This window comes from Botryllus schlosseri, chromosome 2, assembly GCF_051294905.1.
Source record: "Botryllus schlosseri isolate E-star chromosome 2, Bs_hap1, whole genome shotgun sequence".
NCBI classification, from domain to species: domain Eukaryota; kingdom Metazoa; phylum Chordata; class Ascidiacea; order Stolidobranchia; family Styelidae; genus Botryllus; species Botryllus schlosseri.
Genome location: NC_137237.1, coordinates 24,231,412 through 24,247,175, shown reverse-complemented (window position 1 = coordinate 24,247,175; position 15,764 = coordinate 24,231,412). Strand labels below are relative to the sequence as shown.

Here is a 15,764-nt window from a genome sequence, read left to right as displayed (position 1 = left end):
GCCGCAGTGAAATAAAAAAATTTAGCGCTCCGCGCGATTCACCCTCCAACTCATGGTTATTACTCTGTGTATTGTCAGACTTTGGTATTTGAGAATTGTCTCAGCAACAGCCATAAACCTTCCATGATATCAAACTGTCCATTGAGATTAATAGCATTCTGATTTCTCTCATTAATAACATTTTGTGATATCGCGATAAGGAGGGAGTGTCTAAAAAAGTTTGAGAATCCACTGTTTTAGTGTCTTAGAAGAACGTGGATAGTGATTTAAAGAGAGCCAAAAATGTATCATGTTTAACATTGTTTCGAATCATGATGGTAAATAAATATTTTTTTAACCATCCGTCCCTTTCTCATTACCTAACATCAACAGATTCACTGAGTAGGATTTATTAACAATGTAATTTAGAAATAAAATTAAAATGCGCGGGAGAATATAGCTAAAAAAAATTCACTCGGCCCGCCAACGTATTTTTTACTTCTGATTTGGCCCGCGGAGAAAAATAATTGCCCACCCCTGCTATTAACAATACCTAATCATTGGATTATACTGATATACATAGACGCTAATGAAAACTTCGTTGCGCAAATGAAGAGTGAACGCTTCATGTTCCAGTAGACCTGAGGTTCTTAAACATTTATAAGTGCGGACAGCTAAATTTCTTTGGGTGGAAAAAGAGTGATCGAAATACTTTACTAGAACTTGAACGTCTTAATTATTTTTCATTTGACCACAACGCTTGATACAGTCCAGTGACACTCTCCAGTTTCCAGTTCCAGTCTTGTTATCAATTCACAATTTATCCAACCTGACTGCAGCTATTCCTGTGCTTTAACCCCCTATTTGGAAAAGGTGATGGTTACTCTGGACACATCATCTTGATCAAAGTATTATACACGCAGGTTCCAAACAGTACTTTGCCCCCCCCCCCCCCCCCCGATAACGTTGGTCTTGGGGTTCTCCCATATGATAATAAACCCAACTTCTGGGGAGCCTTTTTACCATGAACAGAAAGCCACCTTTCACAGTAATTCAGAATATTTTCATCTGTGCCTAGTCTCGCGAGGCCCGAAAAAATTTCATACCAAGGATTGAATTATGTGGCTAAAATATTGGTAATTGCATACATTGCTGATAATTTTCCTTCGTCTTCCAGTCCGCGTCCACGTAAAGCAGATGGAGGTGGTGACTTCAGATATCAAGTGTAGGACTATTCCGCGCCTACGGACAATGGACAATTGGCAATGGTCGACGATGAAATGCATATTCTTTATTTTACAAAGGATGCCATTTTTTTTCTTGGAGCGCTGCGGGTACCCATATTAAAAAGCAGACATTCAATTACACTAAATCGCGCAAAGCGCAAAGAAAACTTTGAAGTTGTTCGAAATCTCCCACAAAATAATTTATAATTTGTTTTGATTTGCGAAATAATTTTCGGACACCCTTTGAGTCTGCCCCCTCCTCAATTGGGACGTTTGGGCGCGGCAGTTACGGCCCCGTACATTCGCATGTAAAATAATTGTGTGTTTTCGAAAATTAATGGGTTCATGATTTCATATAGTTCTTATATTGGATGTTTGGAGACTATAGATCTGAAATAATCGGGCCTATAATTGTACCTGAGTAAGAGTTGAACGGTAATATTTCCATACTTGAGCGATTTAAAATATATGCTTTAAACATCTTATCTCAACAACTTTAGCCAGTGTGTGTGTCGTATAGTTGTGCTACATGATAATCGTCTTGGCTAATTCACCATGTCATGAATTGCTGCGTCGTATATTACAGATGCGTAGTGATAACGCTTGCGGTATGCTCGAGGCTTACATGCCCTAGCATGTTGTTTATTTCCACATTTGGGGATTAGCTACATTACAAAATTGTACATCATTCTAAGAAGCAATCGGTTTCGTTATGTGATTTGTATGTTGTGAATATCCAGCACTTTTCCGTGAACGATGATTTTTTCATAGTATATTTGCAGAAGGAAACCGAAATATTTGAGGCAAATGATATCATGGTAAGGCACGCAATGTGTCCATTAAATATGATCGGTAACAGTGCAGTGCAATTTTGGATTCTAAATCGCAAGTGTACAAAAATGTAAATTTTCTTTAATGACAGTCTGCACAAATCAGTTATATGGTGGTTAGCGAGATCGTGTTTGAGAGAGTCAAGTTTTCCAGATTCATGATGGAATGCATAAAATTAGAGCCATATATCAAATGAAAAGATAAAATGAAGGAGCAGGGCCACAGGTTTACCTAATCTGGTCATGTGCATGAAACGTATGGATTACATATTTCCAGCGGTGGTCAGTAACGAAGTATACTTTTGCTTTTTCGAAGCACTCAAATAGCTTTCTTCTACTTGCTGTATTTACTCAAGTAAATCTATTTTTTTGCTACTTATTCCTACTTGGCCATGTTTTAGGGCTTAGTTACATACTTTCCACTATTTACAGTTTGTCAAGTAGAGGTAATATTTTTATGAAATTCGTGGACTGTCTTCGCGGTGAGAAATTTTGTCATGCTCAATGATAAGGTCGGTCAATATTACTTATGTAGCGATTGCGTGGCTCATGTGCTCAAGTTCAGGCCACCCAGTTGCCCATTTGACAGTTTAGTCACATTAAATAGTGCTCAGTTCCTTTTGACTGTTTTTTTTTTCGCTGGAAGTATGTTCAAATACTATTAGAAATCTTTCCTTTACATACAAATTCCCCCTCATTTTTTAAACTAGTTCAGATGTGATAAAAGTGTAGTTCGCTAGATAATTTTGTTGGGCCAGTGACCGCCTCTCAATCCAATTTTCCTCAAGTGGGCAAACTTCGTGTCGAATCTATCACAACCAAGCCTCTAGTGTTAGTATTCGTCTTATTTTCAAGTCAACTGTCTTCAGATAGTGACAAAACATTACAGCGTCGTCGATTAAAGTCAGAGAAATCGCAAGTGAACTTCCTTAAAGTTTAATGAACAGATATCCGAGCGAGAAAAAAACTTGCTAAACTTGGTGCAATGTTGTCAAAACGGAAAGTGACGAACTATAATTTTTTGTGCTATATTTATTAGCCAGAGGGTGAAAGAGACAATCCCTCCAATTATTTGTCATTTTTTTAATGAGCAATAAATGTACTGTTTTTCAGCAAGTTCATTTACCATGCCTATTTCTTTGCGCGCTTCGCGCGATTTAGTGTGCTTTGAAAACTAAAATTGAAAAAATAAATACGCTTGATTTACAGAATTGAGTCAAACTGTATTCGAAATTATGGAAGGAAAGTACTTTCTTAGTATCGTTTGAGGCCGTAAAGATATATCAGTCTACATTTATGCAGTATGCTAGTGCGGGACCATTATGCACATGCATATCCGCGCTAGGACCCATCGCGACTAGGGCTGGGCACAATGATTCGAGTACTCGAATCTGAATCGAGTATTAATTTTAATGATTCGAGTCGAGTAGTAAAAGACGATTTTTTCGAGTACGGAAATTATAAGCTCCTCGCAACTGTAAGTTAATTTACTAACGAATATTATAGTTTTTATACTACGTTTCACTGAGGAAGCCTTGAGACCTTGATGTGCCGTGTTGCAGCATAAGAGACACTGTACAAAGTTACGATTGTTACTGGAAATAACACATTTCCAAAGTCATGATCATTCCAAAACATTGTCAAATAAGTGCAATGAAATTGGTATATGGTTGAAAAAATACCACATTATCTTTAGCGTGACAGATAACAGGCATTATATTCTTTGTGGTGGCATAAAACGTACATATTTGAACTTTGGCATGATACATTATGTTGTGATGTCATAATGAGTGATACTCGATTACTCGACTCGACTCGAAGCGTAAAACGTGATTCAGAATCGAATCACCCAGGTACTCGATTTTGCCCAGCCCTAATCGCGACATATAAACGCTTCGCGAGACCTGTGACTCTGCGAAGTATGCTCCCGGAAAGATCGACGGTGCTAACATCTAGAATCCATAACGACCGACACATGTTTACCGAAACCGTCGATGTAGATATGACTGTGCGGCTCCGAAATGACGGCAACAAATAGTCCTGCCCATGAAATCTAAGCCCCGCGGTACAAATGCGACCCGAAGAGGAAGACACATCACCTAGTCAAGGAAAACAAATTGGTAATCTTTCGATTCGACTAGCGCCAATCTTTACCAAAGGTCACGAAAAAACAACATGCTTCCACAAATTAATATGGACCCACCCGAAACTTCATTTTTATTCATGACTGTGTGGCATGGGCGTGCTAAATTTTCGAAGACACCCTTTCCATCAGCTCTAGCAATAAATGGAAGTGCCAATATCATTGACCAAATCCATACATGAAATTTAAAAAGTCAGTAAATTTATGCACACTGGTTTTCACAGCGATTGGTGCAAGAACGACAAAGTGTTGTTACGTCCCAGCTTGAAACAAACAGTCTGTAGCGCTCGTCTTATTGTTCAGTCAAGAGGTGTTTGCACGGAATAAAATGACAATTTTTAATCATCGGGCTGATTTTTCCTAGGAGGGATTTTGGCTCATATTTCCACCAAAGGGGTCCACGACATCAAAAAGCAAAAATTTGGGACCTCGTCTGTCCAAAATCGTCAGATTCCTAAGTTGTCCATCGGAGAAGGGAAGTCATTTATCCGCCAGTATTCGCGGACTGTCTGTCAGGAACTGTTTGCACGTGAAGATAAAGGGGCTCGTTAAAAACCGTTTCATGGTTTCATAGCAACAAATTCACGTCAATTCATGAATATCGGCAATTTGATGTCATAATGCTCCGTATGCGCTCCAGTCACTGACGGCTTGATGCTCATTTATTTAAAATGAGATGTTCAGACACCCCAATCTGTAATAATTGCAATATCCCCGAAACCGTAGACCATTTTCTCCTCAGCTGATCAAGATATGATTTTCATCGTTCGTTTCTCATCGAATCCTATCACAATCGCAACATTTCACTCACTAATTATAGCCTCTTAGTCCTGCATGCCTGACCTATTAACCCCTGTTGTCGAATTTGTGATCTCATGTGATAAATTCCTTACTACAATATCGGCTGATCATGAAAGTGTGTCGACCTTTGTATAACACAAATTGGTTTGAATTCATGATAAGATTTATCCAACAATGGTTTCTCTGCAAAACACCGTCGGAGGCCGTAGGCAGGGCATGGTATGGTATGGTATGGTATGGAAGTATGGTATGGTATGGATCGATATTTTGGTATGGAATATGGAACAATGCAAGTATGGTATGGAATGGAAGATTTTAATCTATGGTATGGAACGACATTTCCATACTTCCATACATTGGTGCTTTATACATTTTATCGTGATCTGTGCAAGCTTCATGAAGCGTACGTTGTTCGTTGTTCACGGAATACGATCGTCGATCGCTTTTGTTATGTGTGAACGTGAACTATTGAAAGCTGTGTAGGAACAAATACACGCTTGTGCAATGGTTTTAGGAGCACTTGGAATGACATGATTTTGTGATGTAATAATGACAGCAGTAAAGTTGATCCGATATTCTCTCGAGTTGAGAGAGACACGACGTCTCCGAGTAGAGTCTGTCATGTGACGCAATAATTGGTAATGTAGGCTACTCCAACTACCTCATTCCTTGAGTGACGACAGCTTACAAGCAATCATGACGCTACGAACTAAATGCTCGATCTCGCATTAGGATTATAGATCAGGGAGTGGGGTAGATGTAAGTTTGGAATTCTCGCCACGCTAACCCCGACCAAATACTGTACTAACAATCATGCAGATCGCTGCAGATTGCCTGCAGCTGGGATATTTTATGGGTGCGCCTATACTATAAATTATTTTGCGAGTTTACTTCAAACTTGTATGTGCCTCATGCCAATGTACCGGAAATGAGATGATATGCATGGAGCAGGGGCTGGCAACTTCTCCAGTCGGCGGGCAGGAAATAGGAAAATTAGGTACTTGGCGGGTCGGAATGCTGAATGGATAAATTATTCGCCCATGTATACAAGGAATAAATCGTATTTAATCAATGTATTTTATCGACAGCAATGTCACTTCAAAGCCATTTCTCGCCGATAATGACTACAAGGTTGATTTGAGAATAGCATTGTCATACAGGCACCGCCGTGTCTGCTTCTTTCTGATCAAATAACTCACGGTGCAATCCTTAATTAAGATTTCAAAGCGTTTGATAAGCCCGGTACCAAAAATTTACCAAGAATAAATTCATTATGGTTCAGCACATCGTAAATGCCGATAATGCAAGTCTTCTCGCTTCGACGAACTTACGCCTAACCTCCACTATCGCACGCAGCACAGTGCGCACACCTATATAATAACATACAGTCACTAAAATTTGACGTTTAGGCAAGTGATTATGTAAGACGGGAAATTGTCAGCGGGCCGGAAAAAATCTTGTTTCGGGCCGCATCCGGCCTGCCGGTCGTAGGTTGCCAGTCCCTTTTATGGACAGTACTAGATAACAATCTACTCACAATCTCATTTTGCTCGCGGAAGCTGTAGAGTAGAGGTACACGGCACCTCACCACCGTGAACTAAACCTCACCAAAACAGACTCTGTAAAACTATTACCAGTACTTAGATTCGCATTAGATTCGCTAGTTTAAGCAATAATGACATCTGAAATATCAATAATATAGGTGCTATAAAAGGTACTATACTTATGATATTGAAGTACTTGGACTCAGTACTTGGACCGGTCCTTTTCACCTTAAATGTCAACGACATTTTTGAAACCTCTTCATTGAACACCACACTTTTCGCTGATGATACTCACCTCCTCTCTTCAGCATCTTCGACGGCAGAGCTGGATGCCCTGACTGGTGACCAAATGCCCAAAGTCCATGAGTGGACGGCCCAGAACAACCTCTGCATAAACGCCTCGAAATCGCAATTGCTGACAGTAAATTCAAAAAATAACCTAACCGTTAATATCGCTGGTCAGCCCGTTTCCAACACAGATAATGCCAAATATCTCGGGGTTTTACTGGACTCGAACATGTCCTGGAAGAGTCATATTCAGTCCCTAGAAACTAAATTATCACCGAAGTGCGGCCTGTTCTACAGCCTTAGGCGCTTCATGCCAGCATGGGTTCTTCTGATACTCTTTAAATCCTTAATCCAATCGAAGTTACACTATGGCATCCTCTGTTGGGGGGCTGCCAGTAAAACTGCACTCAAGCCACTGCAAAAACTACAACATAAAGTACTCCGAATCATAGCTAGGGCCCCAAAGGGGCCTGGCTGCCCATCCAACAAGTCGCTGCTGAAGAGATTCGGCGTCCTAAACATAGAAGATATGCGGAAACTAGAAATCGCCAAGTTTATGTATCAGTTCCACTGCGGTCGTTGCCCCGAATATTTCAATGACTTCTTTACCTCGAAATCAAAAGCGCACAAGTACAACACACGCGCGTCCACGTCGTCCAAATATCATATGATCGACCGAAAAGATCATCGCTCTATCAAATATGCCGGACCTGATGTGTGGAACAGTATCCCGCCGGCCTTCCGACAGTCGACGAGCATGTCCACATTCAAGTCGAAATACAAGCAATTACTACTAAATAAATACAGTCCATCCTCAAGATTACCGGACCACGACTGACCTATCGATCTCGCTTCCCATGACATGCCGCCCTATTTATTGTCGCTTTCTTTTTCTATACTATCTTCTTTACTTTCATTCAGTGTGCATGCCTCCTCTTTACATCGCCTAGGCCAAGGTGGGTGTCAGATTCCATAGACTGCTCCTTGTCGCTTCGACACCTTCCTGTCTTTTCATTGTATCGCATTTTTTTGTGGTGTATTGAACTGATAAAATTGCTAATAAACCAATAATGATGATGATGATTGAAAGTATGGAATGTATGGAAAGTATGGTATGGAACAATGTTGGTATGGTATGGAAAATTGCAAGTATGGTATGGAGAGAGTAAGGCAAGTATGGAGTATGTAAAATTCGCGTTCCATACCATACCATACCATGCCCTGGCCGTAGGGATGCTTTAGCGAAGGGGTGTGCAACAAGCGGGTGCGGGACTATGAAACCTACGTATTTTGAGGCTAACCCATTCCGCACCGAAGCACATGAACACATCCAGTTTTGGACAACATATACGGGTGGGCAAAGTGCAGTGCCAACAAGATATGTGGCGAAAATGACCTAAGCTATTGGCACAGTTCCGCCCTTTAAATCCGAGTATCAGTAGTACAAATAGCAGGGCTACTATACATCCGTTAGGATGATTTGTCCTATTTCTTCGGGTTTTTGAAAATGTCCTCCTTTTTGGCAATTCTTCCACCTCTACAGCTCTTAAAGCTAAGATACTGGAGAGATTCAAGTAAAAAAACACATAAATGACACTATATAAGAAATTCGTGTTTTTTTGTCAACCAACCACAAAGTCGGAAAAAACATACGTTTCTTTCCGGATTTTGCTCCAGTTTGTAAGTCTAAAGATTTTGAAACAGTGTCCTTCTTTGCCGGGTTCAAAATGCACTGCATTTTGGAATAGCGTGAGGCAGAAATGTTTCATAGAACTGCGTTGCGTACAGCTGTCGTCTGCGCGTTCTAAGTCATGCCCGTAAAAACGCAGTTTACTAATATTAAAATGGATTTTTTTTTGATGTGTGACGCTTGGCTCGCGAGATGCCACTAAACTCAGATTTGGGTCACGGCCTAAAAAGGTTAAGAACCACCGCTATATGTGCTCATTGTCGATTGTTACTGTATGCATCGCTTTTGTTTCCCCATAATCACGCATCCTGTAGTAAAACGAACGAAGGACAGTAGTATATAGTGCTTGAAATATGGCACCAATCAAATCGTGCTACGTCATCACATTATTGCCACGCCGCGCCTCCTAAAAGTTACATTTACCGTGATTTGAACCAGGGACCACTCATATCGAAACACAAAAGATACCACTTTACTATAGTTCCAGCCTGTTCCGAACGTATTTAATTGAGTATATATACCTAAAATTGATTTGATTACATACTAAACTCGATCTGATGTTGTTTTATTATAAGTCTGTCATATATGATTTTGTTGAATTAAACAACGAAACACCTGTGATATCCTTTCAAATCACACATCAATAATAGTAGACGACACTGAGCAATGAAGCTATGTTATTAACAGAGAAATGAAATACCTGAGGCTATAATATCATGGCATCTTTATCAAAGGCTCGAACACGATACAACTCATTGACTCATTCATAGCAGATTCTAACCATTTCTAGTACTGACGCGATCAAAACATCTTCTTCTGTGTAGCCTATGTATGCATTTATTCGAGCATGAAAACAGAAGTACATCAACGATATCTTTGTGCATCGTATTGAGAACTTGTTTGCTCAAATTCACCCTTTCTGTTGTTGTTGCTTGTGCTTGGAACTGAGCCAGCGAGCGATTGCCATCCAACACTGCGATCACGGTTAACACATTCAATCTGGCCGTGTAGACAATCCGAGAATTATCGACGAAAAACTCAAATAATTTCGTTTCTACTAGTTGGAATTGAGTCAAATTTGTTTTGCATTGTCTTTGAAAACAGCTTAACAATTTCATGGGGTTGACAAAAAATTTGAATTAATTTGTTTCAAATTTTGCCTAATGAATTAAACATTTTAATAGGATCTGCGGGGTCTTATACTTCTTAAAATTGAACCAAATTTGGTGTGAAGCATTTTTAGGGCAACCTGACCATTTAAACAGTGAATTGCTGGAATCCGTGAAAAAAGTTATTTTTGAAACAGCCCTAACGTACATGTACAAACAACAAATACATATTAGTTTAACTTCCGTTCACTGGTCGCTTCGATCAAATAAGACCGCTTGGTCGATGCGGGAATAACTATGACTCTCTTGCAAAATTGGGACCCGATGGATGTTTCGAAAGTCGCATCCGCGGATTCCATTCTTGTATCGAGAGATGAACACTAAATCGAATCTATAAATCTGGACGATAGATAGCCAACACTTTCCATATGTCATTAACAATATAGACTTGTAAACGAGTATATTCAAATACCATTGATGCTATCCATACAGTACAGTATGTATAGCGGGATGCTGACCAATTCACATTCAACAATGAGCTCCTCACACAATTATGTAATCCGATTTTCGTTGTTATTTGTAAACTCAAACGACTGATTTATAGGGCTTCATTCTTATACCAGCATAATTTCGCAGGCCAAGGATAAATGTGGTTAGATTGCTACTTAATCGCCTGCGGCGACAATAATCGAAGCTTGTTTTGACTCGAGAACCGTATTGTATAGATGAATCCATTCGCAGGGCGCGATATAGTCAATTCAGGATGATAAGCCAAGACCGAAGACATGGAAATAACACATATATATATATTTAGAACAAATCAAGTATTGCTAGATGACGTACTCGCGTCATAAACTATCAACGAGTTTTATAAGCTGGTCATCCGCAATATCGAATTTGTAAAAATTAGGGATGAAAGGGGGTTGTGCCGTTTCTTAGAACAAGACGAAAATCTGGTTATAGATTTGCTGATAGTGCCTGCTGATATCATAACCATGTCACCTTTAATGCTAATATGTCTTTCTGTTTTTCTATGTAAAACATGCTTTCTGCACGTTCTTTCGCGAAGACGAACGCAATTTACTGAAGTCTAAAATCATTTTAATAATTCGGTTATTTCACAGAGGTGGTCAGTAACGAAGTACTTCTACTTTTTCGAAGTACTCAAGTAGTTTTCCTCTACTTCTGGTACTTACTCAAGTAGATCTGATTTTCGCTACTTCTACCTATACTTCGTAATAATATGTGATCTACTTACTTACTTTTCGCTATTTTCAGTTTGTCAAGTAGAAGTAGTTCAATCTTCCAATCAGAAAGATAGCCTGAGGAATTTCGGGGGTGTTTTTCGGAGCATCAACATTTAATTTTCATAAAAGTTGAGTATAGCCCAGAATTTTCGTCGCGCTTCGCGTGCAGTGGATACAGAGTTACCAGTATGATTTGACGAAAGTATCGATGAATATAATTTAGGTAGCGGGTTGGCGTGATTCCGTTCACACCACCGTGTGGCTCTTCACCCATATGAAATAATTCATCACAGTATATATGGCTCATCATATCGTTTGAAACTGATGTTTCGCAATCTATCATTTACTTGTCATATCGTAATCTACCATGTCCGTGGCACGTCCTAACCTGAAAAAGCGGACTCTGACTTTTTTGTTAGTTTTAGTGCTGTTTAGCATTCTGCCTTTGAAACTTTCTGGGTCTTTCTGAGTTATAATTATTATCAGTTCTTTTGTCTGGATAAAATACATGTTGAAGTATAAAAGCAGGTGTAGTAATGCCTTTAATTTCCAGAAATAAAGCTACACAACATTGCATTATTACGGTCCCCCATTTTTTTATTAGCGTTTACTAATCGCGCAAAGTGTTCAAACCGTATCCTATTCAACTTCTCCGTATTGCTCTTCGACTAAACTACGGACCTTATAATAACATAACATAACATGGTTGGGTTATATTTTTATCTGAACAAGTCACACACAATGTACAATGCGATAAGACACAATGCGATGTCATGAACAGATAGGAGGATGTAGAACGACACGCATCAGTAGCGATCCTTTACTCTAACATCCACCTCGGCCTAGAGTGCCCGATGTCACAGTTCTTTTTCGATGTTGATCTCTTTGAAGCCGCGGCCCTTTCTACTAGTTCTTTTCCATTCATTGTGAGTGCTTTCTTTCGTCAGGTCTTTTTCTGGGCTTTTTTGTCGCCGTAAGAACGGCAACGGCAGGGGAAGAGGAGCCCAGATAAACCTCCGACGGGAATCGAACGCGGTTCGCCTGCGTGCAGGGCGCTTATCGTAATCCCCTGCTGATTGGGATGATGCCATACCATGCTATTTTCTAAAACGTGTTGTTCGAGAAAACAGAGGATAAGTATCGCATCTCCATAATAATACTAAAATTTTCATCCTGTGATGTCGACGAATGCTTATGCTTTCGAAAATTGGATACCTGCTGGTATGCGTCAATATGAATCAAGCTCGTCACCTTTCGCATAGCTCAATTTGCACCTTTTTTACAATCCATGTGAACGAATTAGGATCGTTTTCACAACTACTTACTTACTTGAGTACTTTAATAGTCAGTAAATTCTACTTCTACTTCAAGTAGTTTTAGGTTGCTTATTGAAGAAGTACTTCTACTCGTACTTGAGTAGATTTTTTCGTCACTACTTCTACTTCTACTTGAGTAGCTTTCTTGACTACTTTGACCACATCTGTTATTTCATGTAGCAGTTCGTAATATGAAATCAGCAGCGACTTTATTACATTGACAAGTCATATATTCTACGTTACCTTTAACGCCCAATAGAAATACTGATGTTTGCTCGATTGTTTATTGAAAGAAAAGCGTTTATATTCAATTGTTCGCATTTTAAATTACTTTGGGTTGTGACGCCAGTTATGAATGAGTTATGCCTAGCTGCACAGTGTACCAATAGAGGTGGAATCTACTTAACAGACGCATGGATCGCTGATTCCAAGTACACCACTGAAAGTAATAAGCGCGATACGAAATAAGTCATTTCCATTTTAACTTTATGGAATGTCCAGGAACTACCTTTCAAAATGCGTGGGCCCCGAAGTCAGGTTATTGCACACGCAATAAAAATATATAGTACTGTAGTATAAGTTTAGTCAAGTCGAGGCAACAATTATATTTTCACAACACATTTACTCAATATCTTCAAAATTACATCTTGATGTTATCGTGAGCCGCTGAAATGTTATCCGCCTGTCACCCGCGCGGACCGTAGTTTGCTCACACCTGCTCTAAAGCATAACCCCTTGAGTATAAGTACTATGGGTTGGCAAACCCCATCAAAGTATACACTGATAAAGGCAGGAGTAATTCGTTACCGATCAACTTTCGTCATCAATTTCTTCAGTAACAGAAAATCGGTGACCATTCGCGACGTTGCGAAATAAATGAACAGCATGCAACATGAGCAGGGCATGAATAAGCTACGATGTCTGACAATTTGATTCAATTATAGTAGATGTATAGAGATTTTCAGTTACGTAAAAATTTAGCCCATATCCCGCTCTTTGATAATAAGGACTAATGATATTCGTTTTATTTCGATAATATCCAACATGTGGGCTCATGTCGAGCGGTAATATTTAGAACTCAAGTATCGCTTAGTGGAACTTTACAAATTTTTCGATATATTTAGATATTTTTTGGTCAAGATAAATCACACAGCATCATAAAAAAGGCATCGTACAATTCAGATTAAATTGCTACCTTTTGTCCAGGCCGTTGTAAAAGTAGTAAAACATAGCAAATTTCTATTCAAGTACAAGAAGTAGCGATTTCCGGGCGACTAAAAAGTAAGTGTTGCGGGCCGAGTTTGTCTAAAAACTGAAAAGGCAGTCTAAATACATAATCGATCCTCAGTGCCCTGGAATATCCTCATATATAGATGAGAGTATACACCCAGCTGGTAAAATCAACTCTCCGAAAGATAGTCAAGACGCTCTTGGAAAGAAAATAAACGTTTATCTGACACCTTCCGAATAGCGAGATCGAATATCCCTGAAAAAATGACTAATAGTCATGGTACCGATCCACACATTGTTGTACGTAAAATTTTCTTCGACACTGACCCGTGATTATTTGGAATTGGGTAGACAAGAAGTCGCAATATCGTCGATGCGCCGGGTGCAATGATTCGAGTAATCCGAATTGACTATATTTGTTGTAATGATTCGAGTCAGTAGTAAAATTTTATTTATTCGAGTAATGAAATTACAGTAGGAGTTATAGTACGGATAAGAAATTTGGTTTCGAGACTCTCTTTCCCACAAAAAAGCTGTGAAATATGGATCCGCTGTAACACGAAATTCAAAACACGTACATACACACACCATTTCCATGGAATATTAATTAATCCGGAACATTTTCATAAATAGAGAAGGTCGAAGAAATATACAAATATCATTAATGTGGTATGTATTATGGAACTGGAAACATCTTCTTCGTGTTGACCTGAGATTATGTTCTAATTCGTAATTTCAAGCGTATCATCAGTCCCTCGAAAAACAAGCAAATATTTGGATACCAATTTCAAGATAGCATAGATCTCTGACTAAGCTCTGATTCGCTGTTATCTCACAAACCATGGAATTATTACGGGTATCACCTTCGCTCACTGAAGAAAAGGATGAAATTACATCCGGAGCATATTCTTTGGCCAGGAATTTTATCATGTACAAACTCGACGGGCCAAGCGTCAAGACAAATACCGAGGCGGAGAGGACGTTACGGCGAATTGCGGATGAAATGTTCGAGTAACATCGAACTGTCTTAAAGGCACTTTCTAAACGTCTCCGTTACAGTCACGTTAAAATCGATGAAAAATATGAAGAATATTCACCCGATGAGCGGATGTTCTTGATCATAGCTGATGAAATTTCGAAAGATAACCGAGAAAATTGGGGTCAGATTGTCTCTCTCTTTGTGCTCGGTAGCATTCTTGCTCGCAAAATCGAGGATGAGCGTCACGGCGAGCATATAGAAGGTATCATACGATCAGTCGGGAATTACATTGGTACTAGAAAACGAAAGTGGATAGAGGAAAATGGAGGATGGGTAAGCGATTCTACATACCTTGCTTTGGATTTAAAGATTATCATTTAGCACGAGGCACTGTGAATCTTCTCTCCAGAGCCTCCATCATCTCTCGATAATGAAACTCATTTCCGGCATCCCATTTGATTATGAATTTACATTTACCATAAGCCGCTACAATTTCCATTTCCAGCGTTCCGAACTTCGAATTGCCCGGCAAGTACGGTAATTTTATTCTGCAAGATCCTGAAGGCATATACTTTTTTTTCAGGACAGATTTGTAGGATTTTTTGATAACGCAGCTTTCGGTGACAGTAAAGTTTGGAAGGGCCTCATATTTGCTGGAATTGGACTGACGTTCATTGTACTGGCACTAACAAGATAATGGATAGGCTATTCATTTATTATAGGCCTACCTCATGGAATATTTTCAATATTACAATTTTGCGTCGTTTAATTACATCTATTCTGCTGTAGGACGGATGTATTGTCTTCTGAGATTGCTTGAAATATAGCCCCGTATGAAAACCGTCTTTATCTGACAACGTTTGCATTTTTCAAATTTCTCCAGCTTCGTCAGGGAATTGTTAGGTTACCTAGAAAAAGCTGCAGGTCAAAGTTGATCCGCTTCCGACCAGTATCGATGAGTGGTTATGAGAGCTTAAAGCTATCCAACTTACAACGTCAAATTTGATCAGTTCTCCAAGACCAGAAATCGTTTTCTACAATTATGGTGTATATGGAACAAATGTAAATGTGGCTATGTTGTTGCTAGTAACGATAATACATCGCTCAGTAACTAATTTCTCAGCGATTCTGAACCTCTATACATACCAGTGAGCAAAGTTACAGCAACCTGCGTTAACTTGTGGTGTTATGTACCTACCTACAATGTTATCAGACCGTAGCGATCAAGACAAGTATTATGAAGTGAAGGAATAAGGACGCCATATTCTCGCCTACAGATACATATTTGTTTGGAAAACATCGTGTTGCGGGCCGAGTGTAATTGTTTCCTTAATGTGGTCTTACAGTCTCCACCATTCAAGTGCGCGCTAGATCAGTTTGAG

The 15,764-nt window shown here is 39.5% G+C and overlaps 1 protein-coding gene across 1 annotated transcript; it reads left to right on the top strand.

The window, feature by feature from the left end:
- Positions 1-13,459: 13,459 nt before the first annotated feature.
- Positions 13,460-15,222, top strand: LOC145434255 (bcl-2-like protein 1). Its single transcript, XM_080311611.1, has 2 exons — positions 13,460-14,715; positions 14,966-15,222. The coding sequence occupies exons 1-2, from the start codon at positions 14,512-14,514 to the stop codon at positions 15,077-15,079; spliced, it is 318 nt and encodes a 105-aa protein (XP_080167737.1). The 5' UTR covers positions 13,460-14,511; the 3' UTR covers positions 15,080-15,222.
- Positions 15,223-15,764: the final 542 nt, after the last annotated feature.